Source organism: Mesocricetus auratus, unplaced genomic scaffold, assembly GCF_017639785.1.
Source record: "Mesocricetus auratus isolate SY011 unplaced genomic scaffold, BCM_Maur_2.0 Super-Scaffold_100006, whole genome shotgun sequence".
NCBI lineage: Eukaryota > Metazoa > Chordata > Mammalia > Rodentia > Cricetidae > Mesocricetus > Mesocricetus auratus.
Window position 1 is genome coordinate 73799104 of NW_024429190.1, and position 25240 is coordinate 73824343.

At 42.0% G+C, this 25240-nt stretch overlaps 1 protein-coding gene across 3 annotated transcripts in view; it reads right to left on the reverse strand.

The window, feature by feature from the left end:
• Window positions 1–25240, reverse strand: part of Rasgef1b (RasGEF domain family member 1B) — a 498748-nt gene that overhangs the window by 316007 nt on the left and 157501 nt on the right. For all 3 annotated transcript variants that reach the window (XM_040747470.1, XM_040747472.1, XM_040747469.1), the window contains one exon: window positions 12970–13023. In XM_040747470.1, the coding sequence (XP_040603404.1) occupies window positions 12970–13023 (54 nt within the window). The remainder of the gene's footprint in view (window positions 1–12969; window positions 13024–25240) is intronic.

The window sequence follows — 25240 nt, forward strand, 5'->3', positions numbered from 1 at the left end:
GGGAGGTAGAGTTTAAGATACCTACGTTTTTGTCCATTTTTACTGAAATATTCTAATTAGCAATATCCCTGTGATGTCAGAGTACAATGTCAGGAGATTTAGCTGCTATGATGCTGCTGTTATTGTTATTGGCAGGATTCAGACAGTATTAAACTAACCCACTGGGCCTCATTTTCTGCAGATACTAATATGTCAATCCCTTAGTCTCAAAGAGTCATTAATTGCCCATTACCTAATTCATTATCATTATTTGAAAGCCCATGACAGCAAGACAATGTATAGTAAATATTTTTATATACTCTTATAAAACAAAGGCATATTCTCTGAGAGGTCTGAAAGGTGTTGTCCTGAAATGGCACACAGAGCTCTATAAAATCCTTTAGCTTTTATTCAAAAATTATTTTGTCTCTTCTTTTCAATATGCCCTATAAGTGTTCCCCATACCTATAAATTCCTGCCTTGCAAAGTAAAAGAAGAAAAACTAAGAAATTTAGAGGAAAATTTAAGAGTTCAGAGACAAAGGACATGAAAACTAGGAAAGAAATAGGAGAGGCAAGCTGCAGTGGAGGGTGGGGACCCTGGACAGCTTGCTTAGCTCCTGTCCATCTTCTGTGACCTTTCTCTGGAGAACAGCTCTCAGGATTCAGAAGTTTGGGTGACCCTAATCAGTGCCCAGGTCTGCTCAGTCAACATATTCAGGTCTCCAGACACTGTAATTTATTCATGGGTGGCTACTAAACCACACTGGGTCAGCAAGGGTCGATTCTAGGGATTTCCTTTGAATTTAGATAAAGACAAGTTCTTTTTACAAGTTGGCCAGTCAGGTGACAGTTTCCAATTTCATGGGAGGATCCTGTTGTAGGATAAAACCAAAGCTGCTGAAAATGTGAGCAGATGAAAGGACAAACAGAGAGAAATTCACAATGGTATCACTTAGGCATCTGAATGTGCTCATGCCTGGAATCAACTATCCTTGGCCTTTGTCCAATTACATTTGGCATTTTCCTTAATCCAACTGGAGTTGGTTTATGGCACTTATAACAATGTGACACAGAGTTCAAATTACTGGCGTATTATATATATTTGCTAATGAATTAATAAGTGATAGTAACAAGACTAATGCTCACAAATGAGGTGATTTAATAAATGATGAAAAGCTCTCACAGTGACCTAGGATGAAGTGAGAAGCACTTCAAAATCCACTTATGCTCTTTCTGAGTGGTTAAGGAAACAACTTGAACCCTGGCAACAGACAGCCTGGATATCAGTCTGTGTCTTACTATGGGGTGACCTTAGACACGTTAATTAACTCCTCTTCACCTCCATTTCTTCATCTGGAAAAAGAGATGGTAGCCGCACTCCATGAGTCCACTGTGAGGACTAAATGGATTAATCCCTACACAGAGTTAATAGAGTCACTGGCACATAACAAACCTGCAATAGCTGTTTTGTTTATTTAATACTCAGTAAGTGCTGCTCTGTTCCATTCATCCAGCCAGACACATTAGCCTCTTCACTACTCATCATATGCTCCAGGTACACTCTGGCCTAGGTGTCACACTGCCTGTTCCCTGTACCTGGAATGTTTTCTCCCAAAAGTCTGTGCAACTAACTCCTTCAATGCCTTCTTTAAGCAAATAAAACCCAAATGGCCACAGATCAGGAATCTCCGTATACTTTATATCTATATAGTCTATATCTCTAACAGAGAGAATAAATTTTGAAATAGTAGAGATAATTTTATCTACTGTATTCATTGACTCTGAACTGGTACTAGAATAAATTACTTGTGCTCCTGCAACCACCATCACTATTTTCTGTCACAGCATAGACTAGAAACACAGAGTTGGTGAGCTGACAATGACCATGGAGATCATCTCTAGGACATCCCTTAGGCAAGGGATGAAAAGGCCATTCCCCCAACATCCATGCCTTGTTGCTGCCTCTCTTCCCTGGACCTGCAGGGGGAACTCATGGATCCACACCATGCAGCCACTGGCTCTTTCTCTCAATAGCTCTAAGGTCATCGTGCACAGCTGCCATTTTTGTGGTTGACTCGAGCAATGATTTAGGAGATTATGGCAATCACGAAAGGGTAGAATTAAAGTAAAGAAAAACAATCAACATAGGAAGAAAGAGGAGGGGGAGATTGCTTTTGCCTATACAGTGTGGATCATTTACAAAAACAAAAGGAAAAGCACAGAGCAAAGAGCCAAATCAGAGGTTGCAATTAGCTCAATTGTAGAGTAACTTGTTCCCATCCTGAGCAACAATAGCCAGAGCAATCATTCTTAATTGAGGTAAATTAAGTATTCTGACTGCACCACTCTTATCAAAAGACTTACAAGCCAGTAAAGAGATCCAATTTACACACTCTTCCCCATTCTTCAGGCTGATTCATTACTCCATCTTTTCTGTTTCTTTTCACACTTAGTGTACTTTGCTGTAGACTAGAAAAACAAGATAAAATGTCCGTATGAGTGCCTACCCTCCAAAGTGCATCATGTAGAATTAAGTGTGTGGTGTGTATGTGTGTGTGTGTGCGCGCGCATGGGCACACACACCAAAATAACTCAAGTCCTGTTTTAGTTATGAGAGATTTTGGAAAATCCAAAAGGAAAATAATGAAGGATGGATGGAGGGAAGGAGCGCGAGAGAGAGAGAGAGAGAGAGAGAGAGAGAGAGAGAGAGAGAGAGAGAGTTGCACTAGTACTCTTGAGGTTCAATAATATAGCAACCTAGAAGAAAAACTCTGCCTCAACAAAGGTAATGCAATTTTCAGCCAAAAGGTCACCATAATATCTTTAGTGCCTGATAAAGAAACACATGACATCGAGCTAGCAAATTATTCAACTAAACAGAGTACAGTTTGTAGCAGCCATCTATGAAAAAAAAAGGTAGCACAAGCATTGAACACCCCATTCACATCCAGTTTGTAAGCTTCGTCAACGTGTCATCACTGCTGCCACTGTGAAGTCATTTTGGCAGTTGGGAATTGCTGCAACAAAAACTCCTATTTCCTTGTAGCAGGTGTCAGTGTGAGTATGGGGGGTGGGCGTGCTGCTAATTACTACTGTTTACACATAGGCTAAAATATGTGTTACACAGGCAGCTATGTCTGAAGCACAGGCTGTGGTAGTCATCTTCTTGCAACTTGTTTCTATGCAGCTGCAGTACAATCATTACAGCTTAAAGGGGACATGGTTCATGGCATTTGCCTTTAACCGCCATCCTCCTATTAGCAGCATTGCCGTTGCCGATGGAGAACATATCGGAGAATTCTCAGGCTAAACTTGCTGCTTATCCAGATGACAACAGTTGCTGGGAGAGAGCAATGGCTGTCCTCCAGCACTGACAGTGAGTGCTGAGCAGTGAGGCCTTGTTCAAGAAAACGCTCACACCCCAAATGCAGCAGGTGACTTGGGTCTGATGACACCAAGTAAAACTTGCTCTCATGAAAAGACACTCACGCTCAGCTTACTCTTTGATTCTTCCTTGGGGTTGGAAATGTTTAGAGACACCTGATGCTCTTCTTTACATCATGAAACTATTTTGGCTAAGTCATTTAATCCCATAAACTACTGACTCGCACATGTGAACTCTTCCTTTCAAAAATTTCATCATCAGAAGCTAAAGTATAAAGTGTTCTTAGCATGAGGATGCAGTACTAAACACTGTGGGAAAGTCACTGGTGTCCACCCCAGGCAATTATCTACACGACTACTGCATTGGAAGTGTATGCTCTCATTAGTATCTTACATTATCAGGCTAGCTCATGAGAAGAGGCCATGCCAGACCATAGTACTGACTCTACATAACCAAGACCACAGTAACATGCAATAGATCAATATTTATTTGAGGCAGAAAGTTGTTTGGTAATTGATTCCATCTCCCTAAGCAGGTAAGACTACCTTGAGAATGTTCTAGGTTCTTTTCCAGTCCTATTTCTACCAGTCTTTGGAGCAATCAAGTTATGCTATAGCTATGAATTAGCAAGTGTTTAAATGCCTGCTGTGTGCTTAGAAGTGTAACCAGTGCTGAAGAGATAGAAAAGCACACTCCTTCTACCACTAAGAAGCTTTTATGCATCATTTGTTAATAAACGCTTTGCATCTGCAGAGCTGAACTGCAAAGAACAAAACTGAACTTGAGCATATTCTGATTATCAGGAATTCGAACACCTAAGAGCTATCTGCCGGTCCGAGAGCTTCTCCAGTGCCACTCTACTTAGCTTTATTTCCAATGCTGATGTTGCCCCAAGTCTGGTGTTGGCACTTTCACTGGTGTTGTTGATCTTCTAGAGCATCCAGAAACAAACAAGACACCAGACCTGATAGGACACATGGGATCCAGAATCAGTTTTCTTATCCCAGACACTGCTAGGAGCATCTTCCTGCTGAGAAGGGGCCAGGAAGGAGAAAGAGAAAGGATTATGTAGTGGCTGCCCTCTGTTCAGCAGCGATGGAACATCCTTCCCATAAACTGGGGACCTGTGTTCCCATGTGCGAACGGGATGAGAACTTTGAAAGTGTACATGTGGCATCCTGCTCCCAGCAGAGCGTCCTACAGAAACTCCGCAACGCCAGTGTTCTGAGCCTTTGTTGCTTCCCAAAACACTATTTTAAAAAGGAAACAGCATTTAAGTGTACCCGAAATGACGTCCTTTGCTGTGACTGCCCCAGAACATGGTACTGTGTCATTCCAAAAGGGAACTGAGGAATTTCTAAGATGCTGATGGGGATGACTTCATCTCTATGCCCTCTTCTCGGGGCATGGGAAGAAGTCATCGTGACCTAGGAGCCTGAGATTTCTGCCAAGAGGCCGAGAGTCGTGAGAACCTATCCAGCTAGCTCTGGACTCCAACGGATGCCAGCTAGACACTGTATCTATGCCAGAAAGACACTGCCGTGCCAAGCTGGTCAGTGTTGAGATCTGTAAGCATCATAGCTATGACTGCTTCCCTCCTTTGGAAGTCTGCATGGCACCTACAGGTACTGTGAAAATTACGACTCAGAGAACAGGCATTCAGGTCAGTTCCAGCTCAAAGTTCTCTGGGCAGTTTCTGCAGTGCATGGTGTCTTCAGCAACAGGGACTCACTTCTTCCTCTGGGGGCAAACTAAGGGTGACAGCAATGGGCTGTATGTTATGGGAGTCTCTTGGACTACTGAAGAAAAGCCTTCTCATATCTGGTATTGAGGGTTTTGTTAGGTGGTCTTTTGCTCTTAGGGGGAGCACTGTCAGCCCAGATAAGAAAAGTTCATTAAAACTGTTTATGAGTGTTTATAGAGAAAGTTGTGTGTATTATAGAGTTAGGGTTTTTTAGGTAGTTGATAGCATGATTCCTTATAGCTTTATCAGACATCCTTATTGTTATTTAACCCTCCTTCTGAATTTACACGCCCTCTCCCTCCCTGAGGAGCCCCTCCCTTTCCTATCCCTGATCACATCACTTATATCTTGCTGTCCCTTCTCTGTTGCTCCCAACAACATTTACATTCCCCCTTCTGCAATGTTAGGTATGAATTAGGTACCAACATGTTTTAGAGATGTGTCCTTTGAGACTGGGTCCACAACTTTGCACTTGATTGGCTGTGGTTTTCTATAGTGGTCTCACCTTCTGCTTCAAAGAGAAGATTCTTTAGTGAAGGCTAGACTTATCTATGTGCATAAAGACAAATGTTTAAATTGTTTTTTAAGGATTATATCGATTTAGTAAAATATTGGTTTGGGTTCTCCTATAACATGGCTTTTCTGGCACTGAATAGTTAGCTGGGTTTCCCTCTTATTGTCAAAAGATGAAGGAATTTTCTGTGATACTGTGTCTCCCATAAAGTCCCACTGACATGACATGACTGCTAAAACATAAGCTGAACAAGGAAGACACTAATAGACATGCCAAAGTAGCCAGAGGAAAGCCCACACAACTAAAGGGCTTAGAAATGCTAAGAGTGGGAGCAATTGTATTCCCCCGTGAAGAGCACGCCAAATGGTTATCTGGTACCAACAGTCAGTCCTGAAAACATATGCACAGCCAACATACAGACTGAGCAGGTTATATTTAGGAATATGTATATATATATGTATGTATGTATGTATGTATGTATGTATGTACAGCTATGCATACAATAACAATGAAAAAGGAGGCCATGAATTTGAAAGAGAGCAAGGAAGGAACATGGAAGAGTTTGGAGGGAGGAAAAGGAAAAGAGAAATGTTAATTATATTATAATCTCAAAAATTTAAAAGGACAGATGCAATACAGTGTCAAAGGGTTAGAGAATCAAGCATGGATAAATACCTTGGCCATCAATACTGCTGTCTTGACTTGTCTTTCCCTAGGAACCCATTCATCATGGTTGATGGAAAGCCTGAGCTCCCACTAGCCCATCACATGTCACCACCCTAAGTCACCTCCTGAAGGAAAATCATCCATGTGGTGAAGCATCAACACTGTGCATTAAAGGTGAAAGCTTCACCCGCTGATCTTAGAGACCATCTGGGCACATTCTCTGAACACTTCCATGCCCTTAAAGATAGTAGAAGGGCTTCAAGTCAAAGTGTGGCATTGGAAGGGACAGATGATCAAAGCCATAAATATCTCACAAAATTACCACGACCAAGCAGTATGTTTCCTTTATATTATCATGTATGACAAAGACAATACTCTTTGGGGTTTCATTTTTGTTGTTTTATTTTGTTTTTTGTTTGTGTTTTAAGACACAGTATCACTGCACAGCCCTGGCTGGCCTGGAGCTCACCTTGCAGATGAAGCCAGCCTTGAACTCACAGAGATATACCTGTCTCTGCCTTCTAAGCCCTGGGATTAAAGGGATGTGTAACCGCTCAATCCCAAAACACATACTGTTTTACATAACTGTTTTCTAAATTATCTATTGAACTAGTTTTTTATACCAAGTTTTTCTAGGCTATCTTTTAAAAATGATCATTTCCATAGGTTAAACTGCCAGGAATATAGATGCATACACTATAGAGACATGCAAAGGAGGAGAAAAAAGAAGCAGTCCCCCCCCATATATGTCCAAAGGACATATAATAATCAATGCTTTCTGGATTTTCTTTTATTTTTAAAGATTTTATTTATTTGTTTGTTTGTTTGTTTGATGAGTATGGGTGCTCTGCTTGTATGTGTGTCTGTGAACCACATGTGTTCAGTGCCCATAGAGGCCAGAGGGCGTGTCGATCCCCTACAATTACAGCCCCCTGTGAGCTGCGGTTACAGGTGGTTGTGAGCAGTTATGTGGGGGCTAAGAAGCGAGTCTGGGTCCTCTGAAAGAGCAGCCTGTGCTCTTAACCACTGAGCCATCTCTCTAGTCCCACTTTCTGAATTTTAAAAGCAAACTTTCAACCTGAGAATCCTAGTGGTATGCTCTAGGTAAGGATTCCAGACTGGCCTCTAGGTTATCCCTAGAAGGAGAAACAAGAGCAGGATAAAGCAACATCACTGTTTCTCATTTCCAGGAGACTTGTGAAACAAATATCTCCATAACTCAACCTACACTGGGATTCATCTATCCCTGACCTTTGTTTGTCTTGTCGGTCACCCGTACCTGTCCATCATTTCTAGCCTTCTATGATCTGTGCCCCAGGGTGAGAGCCTCGGGGGACAGAATGAGCCTGAGAATGGTGGTAAGTCTATCTTCTTTGTGCATTTGTTCAAACTCAACTGCTGTAAGTTAAATAGCACTGGGTCACAATGTCCCATCTCACAAAAAGGGCTGAGTGAAGGTCATAGTATCCATATAACTTTCACTGAGAGGTATGAAAATATAAAGACACAAATATATAATAAAAACCAGGCAGCACAAGATGCCAAGAGCCAGCCTGAGGACCATTCTCTGGCACATATCAACCCAACAAGCTCCCATAGATGTCAACATTGATTAAAAAGCATGGCGTGGAGATGCTGTCAAGGGAAAACACACTTGGGTATGAGTTAGGCCTGTCCTGCAATCTGAGTTGAACTTGAGATGTACCCTGGAATGAGTCATTTCATATGATAGCACATTTTTTTCTTCAAACATCAGCAATAAAAAGTACCAAAAAGTAGGAAGCACTCGATAAATAATCCACAATAAATGGACAAATACACATACTCCCTGGAGAGGTTTCTAGGTTTTCTGAATTAACAGTTAAGAAAACAAAGGTTCTTACAACTCCATAACATGGTGATGGAGGGGCAGACTTTGGGGAACTTTCCAATTTTGACCACCTAAGTATATCAGTCTCCCTAGCTGCAGGTTAACACCTTATTTTAGTGCAAAAACAAAAACCAAAAAGACATAGTCTTAACAAATAAATCTTGAATATACATATTCTGTTTCAACTCCAGTAAAAAGGGAGAGAACAGTTTGCTTTAGAACTGCACAGTCTGAGAATGGTGTCACATTCCTTGGCAGGCATGTGCATGGTGACTCCATCTGCTAAAGAAACTCTCCTGAGCCCTCACTACCTGCCAAGCATTATTTCACTGTTCCTAACAGAACCGGCGTTGTTCCTTCTCTCCAGGAGCTAATAGCACAGGGGTGCTGGGTCCCATTAAAAAGTCCTTAAAAGCCGGGGGGAGGAAGAAGTAGTAAAACACCAAGAGCCACACTGTGCAGGCGCCAGACTGCTGGATCCGGGCTCCGACACCTACTACTGGAAGAATTTCATGCAGGCTCCTCTGTGCCTCTGGCCCCAGTTTGTATGTCTATAAACAGGAATAGTATACTCTTCAAAGAGCAGCTACAATAATCAAGTGAGATAATCACATAATACACAAAGCTCTCAGAGGAAAGCGAGGGGCATGGGGAAGCATTTGACGGGCTCTGTGTTGGTAAGTATGACAAAGTTTCAGTATCTCTAGTCTCAAAACCTGCAGTCCAGAAACATTTGGAAGACTGGTGTGATGATCAGAAGGCAAATTCCATATGTGACCTCATGTGACACAGTTAAAACTCTCTTCAGGCTATGTGTATAGGATATATATGAAAATAAAATGATTTTATATTTTTATTTAATCTTGCATTCCATCCCCAAGATACGCATGCATCATGTATGTGTAAATATTACAAACATTTTTAGAAGCCAAAACACTTATTCAACCTATGTTAAGACCAATGTAAAATGTTAAATACCCAAGTGGCAAATCCTCCAGCCTTCCCTGCTGCCCTACTTTTCTTTCACTCTTGCTATGATAAAACCCTCTGACCAAAACCAACTTGTGGAGGAAGGGATTTATTTGACTTATACTTCCAGGTCATAGACCATCACTTAGGGAGGGCAGGGCAGGAACTGAAGCAGAAACCATGCAGGAATACCTCTTGCTCACTCACCAGCTCGTGTTAAACTAGCTTTCTTATATAGACAGATCCGCATGCCCAGGGATGTACAGACAGATCCACATGCCTAGGGATGTACAGACAGACAGATTCACATGCCTAAGGATGGTGCTGCCCACAGTGGTCTAGGCCTTCTCATATGGATAATCAGTTAAGACAATCTCTTACAGACACGGCCACTGGCCAGTCTGATTTGGGCACTTACTCAACTGAGGGTCCCTCTTCCCAGATGACTCTAGGCCATGTCAAACTGGCAATAAAACCAAACAGCTCACCTGGATAAATCAAGAATACCAAGTCATGAGAGTCATGGAATGAGGGATCTTGTCCATGGAGGAGCAAAGTTTCTGAGAAAGATACGAGGGAGGAGACTACTCAGGAAGAGGGAAGTCAGGGATCTCAGAGTCCACATCAGGAACAGCATGCTCCAGGCCTCCACACTCAAGCCGTCATCTCATGGGCACAGTGAAGGGAAATGGGGGAAATGTGAGTAACTTCAAACAATGGAAACAGGATTGACTTCTTGGGGTGGGGGTGGATTTTATACTGAGTACCACTGAAATCTGTTAGATTGCTTAAACGTTTTTCATTCTTATGTCTTTGCTAGCATTTATTAATTATGCATGATAATAGATTTCATTATGTCACGTAGGTGCTTTTAAGTAAGGGCTTGATATGAGCTGGTACATTTGTTGTTTGTTATTTTGGAACAAGCTCTAATAGCAAATTGAAAAGTAGAGCAGAGAAGGGAAAACTTGGCACAAAGAAAGCTCAAGGAGAGAGTTGTTACAATCCTTCCAAGGAAGAATAGTGAATGGAGGGAGACGATAGAGAGAGTCCAGGGACATTTCAATGTGGGATTTATAGGCTTTGACAGCTTGCTGGGTGTGAGAAGTAAAAGCAGAAATCAGGTATGATAATGGGCTTGCTACTTGGTATGGTGAAGTCATTAAATGGAAATGTACCAGTAAAGCAAGGAGTATTCAGGGGGAAATTAACAATAGAAGTGAGGAGAAAACTGGACACCACAAAGGCTAGGAATCACAAGAAAAAGTGTTGCTTCAGAAGTCAACTCAGAAAGTTCTACTGCTGCTGGGAAGTAAAATAACCACTGTACTGTGTCCATTGGCTTTATTAATGCCACAGGCCATTGATGGATTTATTGAAATGAAAAAGAGGCCCATAAAATCTGACTGTGGTAGGTGTAAGATTGAGAGGGATGAGAAAACAGAAAGAGTAATGTAGCCTTTAAAGGAATCTGTTACAAAAAGGACAGAGATGAACTGTCAGACAGGATGGGGATATTCAATTCAACACACTCCCAGGATGATCTCCTGTTTTCCCATTCTTTCACTCATTCTCTGTGTGCCTATTGCTCCACATCCAGAGATCACACCCCAGCCCAGGATGCTTTCTTTCCTAAGTTATAGGTCATCATGCCCAGTTGTCTGCTGGTCCTGAGGAAGACACAGCTGGCAAGACAAAACTGGCACGGATATGCACCGCATTTCCCAAAGGTGGCCCTGTGCTGATGTAACAGTTCAGAGAAGATCCCACAAGTATCTCATCTGACATGTGCTCAGTGACCAACTGTTAACTGAGATGGTTGGGAGTCACAGAAATGACCACCACGCAGATTTCTGCATACTATAGAAACAGGAGAATTGATAAATAAACCAAGTAACATTATAAAATATGCTTGATTAATCGCCATTTTAAATGAACAGGATTATATAAAACAGGCTACATTTACACCAAAATAATCATTTACATAAATGTAAAAATTAATCAATCATGCTGGACATCTTAGATGAAAATGTCTGGAGTGTTAGCACCACACTCAAAAAAGCCAGCTAGCTCACTGCCTGCTGCTTTGTCTTGGTAACAAGTCGCACCAACCAGAAGACCAAAGAGGAAACAGAAACCAAGGAACAAAACACCCATCCAACAAAGACAAACCCAAGAAAGCCTACTGCGAGTCTTTACGTTATATCCCAGGCCCTTCATTGTGTCTGGTATATAAACAAAGCATGCTGAATGGAGAATGAGAAGTTCCTTAATGCTTCAGGCCAGTTGTGCCACATCTAGAGAATGACAAATAATTCTACACATTGATAACAAAGACAATGCAAAAAAAGATAACTTGCTATAAAACCAATGACTGCAATAGCTAATACAAAATCTAGTATGTGCTGGGTATTTTGTAAGTACTTCATGTGTATCACTTCATATACTATAGCAAATTAGTACAATTACGATTCTCATTTTGCAGATTACGAAAGTGAGGCACCAATAGATATATAACCAACCCATGTAAGTAGTAAGTAATAGACCCATATTTCAAAAGCAGATCTCCACATGCCATGCTCACAGGAATCAATCATATCAATGGCCTATTAGAAATAAGGAATGTATTACCTGGGGAATGCAATTGGAGGAGATTCAGAAGAAAGCATACAAACTGGCCAACACTTAATAAGCAGGTAGGAATCACAGGAGGCAGGTGCTGGCTAGGTTAGGTTAATTCTTTGACTTGTCTCTCTAGGGAAGAACCAGGCTCATAGAGTTGGCTGTCAGTAGAGGACAGAGATCCATCTATAAATAATATCAAAGCCAGTCCCACCCTGGGAAAAAGTGAACCTAGTGATCCCCTAAAGTCTCTTTGTTCACTGAGATCTGGGGTTCTAAAAATAATACACGGTCCTCATCTCTAACAGCTCGTAACTTCCTGTAGAGAATAAGGCAAACACAGCAGAACTCAGGAAAGGTAGTCATTTAGCAACATGTATCAAAGTAATAAAATGGAGCCGGTCCTCACACTCCCCTTAAAGACAAATACCTCTGCCTACTTCCTTATCAAGCAACATTAGAGATGGAGACCACACAGCACATAATGCCACACTATAAAACCCTATGAAATGCCAGTAACATTAAGCGTAAGTCATCTTGATGCACCTGTTTTTATCATATCAATGATGGTGTCAGAGAATTTGAGTTGTCTGACTGTGAAATCACTTCTCCTCTTCTACCAGAAGGACAGGTTCTCGTTAAAGCTGAGATTAAAGAGGCGGATCAAAGTGACCCCTGGCCCTCAAAGCCAGGAATTAGCCACGCCACGGTTGCGGGTACTGCAAACATGATCTATCAGATGTGGGTGAAGCGAATCCTTTTGCAAAGCATGACAGTGTCCGCAAACCTGACTGTGGTGAATCCAAACCAGATTTTTATGCTATATGAGCAGCTTCCAAAATCCAAAGTCATTTTGCTAGCACGTTGAGCTTACATTTTACAAGCTTTGTATTTCCAACCAGAGATATAGAAGACTGCAGTGCAGTCTGCGAGACGGGCCTGAACTCCCCTGGTGCTCATCTTGTACAATAAAATTATCAGATAACAATGATATGGAAATATATGAAGTCAGCGTTTCTCTGTAACAAAATGCTGTGAACCAACAAAGGACTTTCCCACATCCTTAAAACAAACCTAATATTTCACACCCAGAAAAGCTGTTCACAACATGCCATCGGGCCATCCTCAGAGAGCACAGCTTTTCAGTTAAGCATTAGCAATCCGGAAGCAGTCAGTCCTCTGACATGGTACCACGGTTCTCACACACCCACTTCTTACCTGTTTGTAATCAGATGAGGACTTCTCACCAGCCAGCGTGCTGAAAATGGTGCCCTACAAGACAAGAGAGGCAGGGACACATTAGAGAGGCAGGCGTCACCTGGACTTTTGCATCTGGTCTAAGTGCGCTTGACATCCCATAGCCTCCGATTTTCCTGCATTAAAATGTGTCTGTCTCTCAGCATCCCCACGGCCACTATCCCCAGGCTAGACCATTTGTTTCAGGCACATGAGGAAATGGCTGTCACCTTTATCTCACAGACAGAAAGTCAAATGATAATGTCTTTCAAAGGGCTCGTGTTGTGAGCCTAAGCTCTGGAACAGGGCGTTTTCCTAAGAGACGGCCAGGGCCTGGGGGCTCCCACTTGCTTTAGCACGCTTACTCCCCCTGTGGCTGACTTCTTGCCTACACCTGTTTGCACATGTATTTTCCTGGCGTGATGAGCCACTTTCTAGCATCCAGTGCTGTGTGGGGATTCAACACACAGGTTGTTCCCCTTGAACCATCCCACGAACACACTCATAGCCATTGCTAGCCACATGAATGGCTCAAGGTTATAGTCTTCTCTACACTTTATGTACAAAACAAATGCACATTTTTAACCACTGAATCTCCTTTATGGACCAATCTCCAATTCTTCTGAGGCAGCCAATAGTGCAAAGAAAGGACCCAATGAATATGCATAAGAGAGATGCAAGATTGTAACAGAAGAGAAGCCGTGGGCCTTCCCCCACAGCACCTTCTGGAGGTCTCTGTGGGAAGGCAGACTCTCACGTAACAACACTATAAAATGAAAGTCAGGGAGAGGGAGACGGGTGAACGACTCCTACATAAAGATAAAACATCTTTATTTAGCACGTAGGCCCTGACTTCTGCCCATTTACGTGGCCAAGTCAGGGTTTCCCACATCAGGTCTTTGGACATCCAGGAGCAGATATTTCTTGTTGCAGACAGGAGATGGCCGTGTTGTTACCCATCACGGGATACCCTGCTGCACATTTGAATTCTGTCTACCCGGGGTCAACATCATCTCTCTAGCCACTTCAATTATAACACAAACCTGTCTTGAGACATTACTAAATATATCTTAGGGATAAAATTGTCCCCAGCTGGTAGCAACTTGTTAAACCTCTAACAGGACTTGTAGAAATGGCCCTGAATCCCATTTGTGCAACTACATTTTCTCAGGAAACAGAAGTCTGGTGGCAGAATTTCTCTGCCCACCACTGAATTCATGTGTCATTTTCTATTCTAACTAGGAGTCAGAATCCAGGGAAGACCTAATTTTGGCTACCAAAAACTCTGGCTGGGGGAGTCTCACGGGTCATGTGCATCTTTAACTAAGTTTAAGATATCCCAGCAGGTCTGGCCAGGTAGCTCTGTGGGCAAAGGAGCCTATTGCACCAACCTGACCAGGTAAGGAGTGAATTTCCAGATCCCACAACAGAAGGAGAGAACTGACTTCTGGGAGTTGTCCTCTGACCTCTACACATGAGCTGTGGCAGGCTTATGTCCATACTCACACCCACTCTTTCATATCCATACATGCATGCGTGTGCACACACATGTATACACACACGTGTGTGTACACACACATATGTATACACACATTCTGGGGAGAACAAATTATGTCTTTTTATGTGTGGAGGGTGTACATGTTTGGGTGTGTGTGCGCACAAAGGTCTATGTGCATCCAGAGGTCAGAGGTCAGGTGCTTCCTTGATTGGTCACCATGTTTTTTTGTTTTTGTTTCTGTTTTTTTGAGATGAGGTCCCTCTAAACTTGGAGATCATCAATTTAGCTAGGCTGGTTGGACAATGAGCTACAGAGATCTGCCTAGTTCAGTCCCGCCAGCGGCTGGGTTTACTGACTTACATGGGTACTGGCAATTCAAACTCGAGTTCTTCGTCCTGGCTTTATGAGCAAACACGTTACAAACTGAGCCATCCCCAAAACCCCAGGAGTATCTGAAACTTCAGATGCTAGTGCTGTAGCCCCAGGAGAAATGACCCACAAAATTAAACAATACCCTTCCATTTCTTTAGAAGAGTCCCAGATGATTTAAGAAATGCATTCTGAGGTGAGAAAAGAGTAAAAGTGGGAAAACGCAGCTTCACACACACACACACACACACACACACACACAATGGATGTGACCAATTGTAAATGCTGTATTTGCAGAAACAACTTAAGCCAAAGGACAAGGCATGGTAAAGCCTTAATACTTGGAATGAGTATAAAAGAGGAATGGCATGGATCTATGATAGTCCATAGCCTTAATTTAGCTATTTGCTAAGGAGATTTTACTTATACGCTTGGTCAATTTCACTTCATTCCCTTCAAAAGACTTTAACTTGCATCCAGCTTCCTAATTGCAACTATTGTGAGTGGCTTTCAGTGTGCTTTCCAAGCCTTACCATGACTTAATTACTGAAAACGGAAGATTCCAAGGACAGTGACCTCCTCACGCCGTGACCTTCTTGACTATTGTATCAATATTTCTCTAGGAAAGGAGAAACTCCTAATGAGTCACCCCCACCAAAGTTTGCATGACGCTGTGTGTGTCACATTACACAAGTGCAGCAAAGCACAGTGTCTTTTTAAAATCCTGGCCTCAGACCTTATTAGTGCGATGACCTGCACGGGGTGGGCAGCATCATACATCAACAATTAAAGCAATTTCCCCAAACGCACTTAGGAAGTAAAGCCCCGCTCTTGTATGTTTGTATGCTGATGCCAGAAATTCCTCTTACAGGATTTCTGTTTTAAGGATCAGGGCTTTGACTCATAACAGGCAACTCATGGGGGATGCTTACATGCAGGGTCACTACAGGAAAGGACTGGAAATATCATGCTTGTACTTCATTAGTCTCTTATATCTTAAAGGAAATAACTTTATCAGGTCCACCCCCCAAAACAGACTTTTTTTTGGTGCCCCTTTTAAAAAATAAACTCAAAAGCAGATTTGATTGGGGAAAAGTAGAGAGACTTGGGTCATGAGGGCACTGGACCCTCATGGTGAAGGAAAAGGATCTGAAGACACAGGTCACAGGTTAAATCCCCTACCAAGCAAGCTGTGACATGGAAATGACATGCAAGGGGGTATTCTTAGTATGTGTAGCAGGGGAAGGTCACAGATTGGAGCAGAGGATGACAGTGAGCTGCCATGCGGGCTCAACAAAGGTCTTAGCTGACCACACAGGAAACTCTGGAAACAGCCAATATTCAGGGCAAACATGGGGGCATGAAGCACCATCCTAGAAAGGGAACGTGTTTTGCTGAACCACCTGACTCTTTCCATCCCAGGGCTGAGAGCACCTAACTGGCAGTGTCAGGGAGGTCATGTGGAACATGGTGGAGCCTACTACATTATGCTGTTTTACCATGCTTTATCTAAGACAGACCTTGCTTGTAGTCTATTGACTATAGTTAAGAATGACTTCTTATAGATTAATGTTTGCTGGTCTTTGATGATGTCTTGGAGAGAAAAATCAAGTGGGCCACCCACGCTCAGAGGAGTCTCAGCCCTAACCCTTCTAACAGATCATTTAGCAGCTTAAAACGGATCCTTGATCTTGGGGCCTTCAATTCACCACTCTGAAACAAGAAAGCCTATATCTTCTTCCTTTAGGGTCGTGAGATCCTTTACTAATCTGAAGAAAAGGACTGATTTTATTGGGCACAGTATTTGAAAATCCATAATAATTATTACAGATAGCTACTTCTTTCTTCTATACACTAACACAAGAACACTTGACAGAATGGCATGGTCAGCTCATCATCATCTTCTTAGGCACAAAGAATCCTTATAGACATGTTAGTTCTCCAAAGAGCCACCGACGGGCTACATTGAAACCTAGAGGGGGAGACACTGTGCAGTTTGACTCCTTCCAATAGGAAGGGTAAGAAGGGCCACAAGATGCTGTCTTCAGGCCAGAGCGCCAAGCACCTGGGGAAGCCAAAGGTGTAACTCAGCCAAAGAGAAGGGCTGAGAACTATGGAGCCCAAGGTGTAGTAACTACTACTATTCTGAGGTCAAAGGCTATGACCCCTAAGAACCTTGGAAAGAAGAGAGGGTCTTAGTATAAATTTTAGATTCCAAAGAAACAAGAACCAGGAGCTTCTATGCCTGAAAAGAGAAAAATGTGGATGGCCCAGATGAAAGAGGGAGAGGGACATAAAGAGAGAGAGGGAGGGAGGGAGGAAGGGAGGGAGGGTCGGAGGGAAGGAGGGAGGGTCGGAGGGAAGGAGGGAGGGAAGGAGGGAGGGAGAGCACACTCTTCCTCACCTTTTTGTTCTATTCAAGCCCTCAGTGGATTGTATTATGCTGATTACGTCAGTGAAGAGAGATGATCTCAGTCTTCTGATTTGCAAACTAATCCTTGCAGATAATACCACACGAAAAAAATGTTCTGTCACTTGTCAGGACAGTCATTTGCCCAGTCAAGTTAACTAGCAATGTTAACCATCACAACAGATAGACCATAAAGAGAACAATTATAGAACAGCTTTTTGTCTGACTCTGAAACACATTAACAAGGGAATTAAAGACCAGAGTGTACAACTTTGTCTCTCAAGTTAATATGTATAATCATTCGTAGAAATGACTATATAGGCAGAAGTCACAGAGACCCAGAAGAAAAGTAAATTGATATTTAAAAAGGATGAGCCTAGCTAGTCTTTGGGTAGAGACCACTGATGGAATCCGAGTTGTTAATAGGCATCCTGTCCAGCATGAACAAAGAGAGCCATGAAAGATGAATGGAACACCTGTTCTTACTACCTGGAATGTTCTGCAGTGGCCGAACACCTACAAGAGACATATGGCTACCATTTCCTTTTAAGTGACAGTTTAAGTCTGAGAATTATCACACTGTTGTCTCCATTAAATTAGGTTTGGTAAAAGAAACTGGAAAATAGTCTTCTGCCACCACTGAAATATTTCTGCCATCCAATGTCCATAACTTTAAAAAAAACAGCAAGCATCTAATACTTACTTGATTAAATTGGAACAGCTCAACAATTGGGTTATAAGATTTAGAGCATTTAGTTGGGCGGTGGTGGCACATGCCTTTAATCCCAGCACTTGGGAGACAAGAGGCAGGTAGATCTCTGTGAGTTTGAGACCAGCCTGGTCTACAGATAGAGTTCCAGGATGGGCTCCAAAGCCACAGAGAAACCCTGTCTCGAAAAACAAAAACAAAACAAAACAAACAAACACAAAAAAGAATTAAAGTATTCAAAGCCCAGATTGCTGAAATGGCAGCATTATGGAATTCCATTCCCAGCCTGTGGATGTGTGTCTGTGAGCAGGTGTAGCCTTTACTCTTAGCTAGATACCATCAGAGAGGGGCCAGTGGGTTTTGATGAATGATCAAATATAATCAAAAGCTAAGGTCCTTTTAAGGGAATGATAACCGAATGAAACACATCCATTTGAGGGCTCCAATCTGCTCTGCAAAGGCATGCTGAGTGATTTCTCACTTGTTGGTGGATGTCAGGCCTGAGCCCACTCCTCTGACTAACAATTTGAAGTCTTTTACATATAAACTGGTGGGTCCCCAGAGTACATACCATTTGGATGCTTTATTAGTGAGCTGATCCTTGGGCCTCTGCTGAAATACACATTTCTATTATGTTTTCATGCTCTATACTAACACTGATACATATATGTTTTAAAAAGTAGCAGATCCTTCAGGCAAAGTTCAGCATTCACATTTATTTTTTAACTGCATAATTATAAACATCAACCAAAGGGAAAAAATATACTCCCAAATAAATGATAAAATTACAGTGTTCTCTTGTAGTCCATGAATACCGAAAATTTCAATTAGCCAAGTGAAAAGCCATTGAATATGCCAGCAGGATTTATATACCAGACTAATGACCGTCATCTGCATCCTATTTAGCTAATGAAGGCTTGGAACACTTGTGGATAATTAAGGGAAAGCTGATGGGAGGAAATTCGAACCATGGAAAGATCAAATCTATTTATGTCTGCATTTAAAACTAAACATACTTAATAGGTCATTCAATCAAAGCATAATGTCCATTCATCTGGGATAAGATAGATGCACATGAGTTATGTAGCCAGCATAGTCCCCAAACCCAAAAGTCATTCTTTCTTCATTCATTCAATAAATATCTAACACCCCCATGTGCCTGTGACCTTGTGGATTAACACGACAGCACCACAGTTCCCTTAGTGTTTCTCTTTTCACTTTTCTTCTCTACCATAATTAAATGTATAACTCTGGTTTTCTGTTTATATGGAAACTACCACCTGGGTATCATGACAAACACAGCATGGCTGCAGTCTGGGGACTGATAGGTGAAGTACAAATGTGCAGTGGCCATCTGGACTCTTCTCAGTCCTGGAAGAACCCCTCAGAGGCAGGCACCAGGCTTATGAATAGATGGTGTCCATGAGGGATGTTGGAATGAAGACAAAACCCTGATACCAGGGAGCTGCCAGAACAGGACTCATGACCCACTGAGTTCCACTCATTTCCCTAGCAGAGTCCTGGCCATCTCATTCAACTTTTAATGACCCAGTTAAGTAGGGAGCACGTCAAAGCTTACTCTCAGGATGTTATCATCACCCCTAATAAGTCTGTACTTAGCAGAGGTGATAGATGCCTCAAGAACCTGCAACCTTAGGATTCTAAGCTGAAAAATAGGACGCACATTGTTTGTAGGTCATACTTCAAAGATAGTGATACAGTTTACATATACTAAATAACACTATGATAGTAATTTGAAATTGTTATAAACAGAAATAGTGAAAAAATTTCAGGTTACAAAACCTCTTTCCCCAAAACAAATCTTATAAAAGGGGAGACCTTTTTCTTGTGTGACAAGTGTATTCAATGACTAGTCATGTTTATTCCTGTGAACTAGAAAGAAAGGCCAACCTTCAAATCACAGCATCACAAAACAAAGATTTATTTGAGCTACAAAGGTAGTTCTTGCTATCAAAATACCCAGGAAGCCAAATTCACTTATTTATTTAGAAAAATCAAAAACAAAAGACAATAAAAAGAAAAAACTATAGTGGAGTTAAAACTAAAAAAATAGCTATAACCTTTTCATGACACCCGTGTCTTTTTGCCTACACCCCACCCTTCCTTATTCCTATAATTACCCTCTCTTAGTCTCTCTCTAAATTTAACCTATACCCACCCACACTTGCACTCATTACATGTAGACAGACATGTACACTATAAGCTATGATCTGATTATGAAGAAGAACATGTAGTTTTCCCTTTCTGAGTTTGGGTCACTCTACTAAATAGTATACTTTCCAGGTCCACTCATTTTCCTGCAAATTTCAGTCTTTCACTTTTCTTTAGAGCTGGGTGGTAGTAGTCCCTATGTATATCCACTCACCTGCTGATGGATATCTGGGCTGGTCTATTCTTCCTGTCACAAATAGAACAGCAGTAAACAAGGATGTGCAACTATCTCTGTGATAGGCTATTGGACGCTTTGAACATATGCCTGGGAGTGCAACAGTTGGGTGGGTCACATGGTAATTATATCTTGAGGAACCTCTAATTGATTTCCATAATGACTTTATCAATTTGTATTCTCACCAGAAGCAAACAAGGATTCCTTATTACCCACAACCGTTTCACCTGTTTTGTCAGATTTCCTGATGATAGCCATTCTGGTTGGAGTGAGGGTATCTCACAGTAGTTTTGTTTTTGTATAACCTTGAAACTAGGGATGTTGGACACTTGTTAAGTTGGCTATTTATGTTTCCTTATTTGAAAACTATCTCTCCATTTCATTAGCACATTTTTTGGTGGGCAGTTTTGTTTCCTTGATGTTTAATTTTTGCATTCCTTTGTAAATTCCAGATATTGGCCCCTAAGCCTGTGACCATCATTAAATGGAGACAAACTGAAAACATTTCCTCTAAAATCAGAAATGAGGCAAGGATGCCTACCGATCTTTCTTCAATACAGTGCTCAGAGCCTTAGCTAAGCAATTAGGCAAGAAAGGCACAAATGGATAAATATAGGGAAGGATAAAGTCAAACTATTCTTATTTGCAGACAGTGTGATTCTACACTCAAAAGACGATAGAATTTACTATAAAACTTTTAGATACACAACTTACAGTACAGTTGTAGGATACCAAATCAACCTTACAAAACAGTAGCCTTTGTATAAAAAAAACAACAATGGACTCTCACAGAAAGAAACTGAGGGGAAAATCTCATTCACAGTAACTCCAAATAAATGCCCAGGAATAAACCTAAGCAAGAAGAGAAAGACTTTTATGTTTAAGGCATTGAGAAAGAAAGTCAAAGACTTGATGGAAGGAAAGACCCATGCTCCTGATTGAAGGAATTAATAGCATGAAAACAAATGGCTGCCTTCCAAATTTAATCTACAGATTCAATGCAATACTCATCAAAATTCCACTTTATACCTCACTTATCTAGAAAGAGCAACGTAAGAGTGCTTATGGAAACACAAATGATAGGTAACAAACAAACAAAAGCCTTAAGAAGAGCACAGCTCGAGTTATCACAATACCTGGTACTGAACTACAGAACAATAGTGGCAAAGGCAGCCTGATAATGGCATAACAAAAAGACCCCTTAGCTCATCACTCCTCCCTCTCTGTCACTGGGTTCCAGGAGTTCAGTTCAGTGTTTAGCTGTGGTTGTCTGCCTCTGCTTCTGTCTGTCACTGGATGGCATATAAGGTAGTCGTCAAAATCATTATCAGGGAGGGTCGTTTAAAGTAGTCTCTCCACTATTTCTTAGTTTGCCAGTAGATCTCTGGAAATCTCACTTGTGCCAGATCTCCCCTCAAACCTAGATTGTCTCCCTCTATTGTGGTATCTCCCATCCAGCTCTCCTCTAGTCTTCCCCCAACTCAACCTTCCTGCTCCCCCATATCCTCCTCTACCCTCCTCCCCTTCTCTTTTTCCTGGCTCCATCTCCTCTCTCCCCCATGCTCCCTATCTGCTCAGGAGATCTTGCCTCATTCCACCCTCTCTGGGATACCATGTATATCTCTCTTAGGGTCCTTCCTGTTTCCCAGACTCTCTGGCAGTGGGGTTGTAGGCTGGCACTCCCCTGATTCATGCCTAAAATCCATATATGAGTGAGTACATACCATGTTTCTCTTTTTGTGACTGGGTCACCTCACTCAGGATGGTTTCTTCTAGTGCCATCCATTTGCCTGCAAATTTCAAGATTCCATTGTGTTTTTCTGATGGGTAGTGCTCCATTGTGTAAGTATACCACATTTTCTCTATCCACTCTTTAGTTGTGGGGCATCTAGGTTGCTTCCAGGTTCTGGCTATTACAAATAATGCTCCTATGAATATAGTGGAACAGACATCCTTGTTGTATGAATGTGTATCTTTGGGGTATATGCCTAAGAGTGGAATTGCCGGGTCTTGTGGTAGACTGATTCCCATTTTCCTGAGGAATCTCCATATTGATTTCCATAGTGGCTGTAGGAGTTGGCACTCCCCCCAGCAGTGGAGGAGTGTTCCCCTTTCTCCACATCCTCTTCAATACAAACTGTCATTGGTGAGCAAAGAGGTCAAGACTGGGCTGGTGAAACCCAGAGAAATAGCTGACCTGAATAAGGGGAGATCTTGGACACCAGACTGATGGCTGAGAGGCCAGCATGGGGCTGATTCAGACCCCCTGAATGTGGGTGTCAGTGAGGAGACCTAGGCAATCTATGGGACTTTGGGTAGTAGATCAATATTATCCCTGGCACACAAATGGACAATGAGGGATGCTCTCTCAATCTGGACACTTTGAGGGGGGGCTGGGCCCTCCCTGGAACAAAATGACAGACTCTAGATAGAGATCCCCCATGAAGGACCTTACCCTCCCTGGGGAATGGAGTGGGCATTGGGTGGGAGCTGGGGGAGCTGGGAGGGAGTGGGCGTGGAGAGGAGGGAGAGGCAGCTGGGACTGACATGGGAAGCAAGCTTGTTTCTAATTTAAATATATAATAAAAAAGTGTTTCAAAAAAAAGACAGAGCAAAGAAACAGAACACAGATTCCAGAAAAAAACCAACAAGGCTATGGCTACCTAATTTTTGATAAAGATGACAAAAACATGCAGTGAAAAAAAGATAACTGATTTAATAAATGGTGCTAGCAACACAAAAAATCTACACTGAGAAGAGTGAAGTTGGACCAGACCATTCACCTTGTACAAAGGTCAATGCAAAGTTTATCAAAGGCCTTAATTTAAAACCCCAAAAGATGAAATGCTAGAAGAAAACACAGTTTTCAACATATTTGGTTAGAAAGAACTTTATGAACAGAATTCCAAGGGCTCCGGAACTGGTCTCAAAAATCACCAGATAGAGTGACATGAAATTTAAATTTCTGCACAACAAAAGCAACTATTAGCAGAGAAAACACAACCCACGGAATGGGAAGAAAAAAGAGTGTCGTTACCAGCTGTGCTCAGGGCAGGCTAGTACTAAAATTCCCTTACCTAATGAATGTGCAATCCACAGCCTAGAACAGTGACTGCACCTGCATTTCTGGGGTAGAGTCTCTGATGAGACCCGCACTCTGCGATCACTGGGGCATGATGGGATATCCACTTAAAACAAGTAAAAAGTGGGGCTGGCAAGATGGCTCAGTGGGGAAAGTGCTTGCTACCTGAGCCTGAGGGCTGGAGGAGTTCAGATCCCCTGCTCTGTGTCACCAGCCATTGTCCTTCAAGCTCAGAGGATAAAGGGAAACGGGATTGGAAGAATGGAGACAAAAGCATAAGCAGAGGATAGATATAAAGAATAGTGTAGAGAATCTATTCTCAAACAGTATGCATAATTCAACCTATACTCTTTTGTTAACCACATCAATGATTTTAAGGGATTATTGCCCAACATTTGGGGATTTAAATCCTTTCTACCCAACTGTACTTAGACAAACTCCTTCAGCAGAACTTAAGGTAGCTGACTTATCTTCTGTACTGGATTGTAAGCTTGCGGACCCCAGGAGCAGATTCTTAATAGTCTTCTCTGTTCTCCAGGTGAATACAGTTATGGGGATACAGAGTTGAAAACCGGGGGAGACTTCATAAATGTCAAGTGTACAGTGCATACAGGAAGAAATAGAAGTCGACAGGAGAGAAAGGAGCATCAAGAGAGACAGGCGGGGGAAGAGGAAAAGTAATGGGAATTGAAGGAAAATACTTACTCCACAGTGAGACACAGTCTTATGAATCAAATTCCAACACCCCATCCCAAAGAGACACTGACATCCTAGCCCAGGCAACTGTACTTGAAAACAGTCTTTGTAAGGAGCGCATTAGGACGAGGCTATGAGCTAGAGAGATGACTCAGTGGTTAAGAGTACTTGCTGCTCTTCCAGAGACTCTGGGGTCAATTACCAGCCCCCAGATGGCAGCTCACAACTATCTGTAACTTCAGGGGTCTGACACCCTCATACAGACGTATATGCAGGCGAAATACCGATATACATGAAATAAAAATAAATAAGTCATTAAAAGGAAGCTATGGGAGTTGGTTCTAATCTAATATGATCAGTGACCTCATAAAGATGGGGATATTGCACACAGGCAGAGAGAGGGAAAAAAGAGATGAAAACAGCCGTGAGGTTGTAAGACAAGCATGGTACAGCCACAAAGGAACACTGAGTCACGATCAGAAGTCAGGGAAGGAAGACTTTTACCAGAGGTTTCAGAGGGAATGTCAACACTTTGATTTTAGACTTCTAAACTCTAGAACTATTGAATTTCTGTTGGTTTAAGTCCCTCCAATTTGTGGCACATTTTACTGCAGAGCCATCAACCTAATATGGGGACTATGAACCAGGGACATTTTGTTTTAGTGGTTGGTGATTTTCCTGTGTGAAGGACAAGATAGTAAATTTTCCAGGCTTTGAAGCCGGTGAGGTTTCTGTCACATTCACTTAGCTATGCCACTATATCTTGAAAGAACGTATATACTACATGCAAATAAGAAAGCTTGGCTTTATTCTAATATAGTTTTCATAAGGTATGAAATAATATTCCTTTTACCTTTCTTTTCTCAAATTATTTAAAAATGTCAAAATCACACTTGCCTCATAGCCCATAAAAATAGACATGAGGCATATGTTTGTCCACCTTGTATTTAGATCTGGGAATCAAAAAACCTGGGTCCAGGCATCCTCCCATCAAGGATTTCTGTAACCTGCCTTAAATCAGTTTGTTCCTACTTCCTTGGAGCCCAGCATTTTCCTGGCACCTGGAGGGCTAATGGATGGGT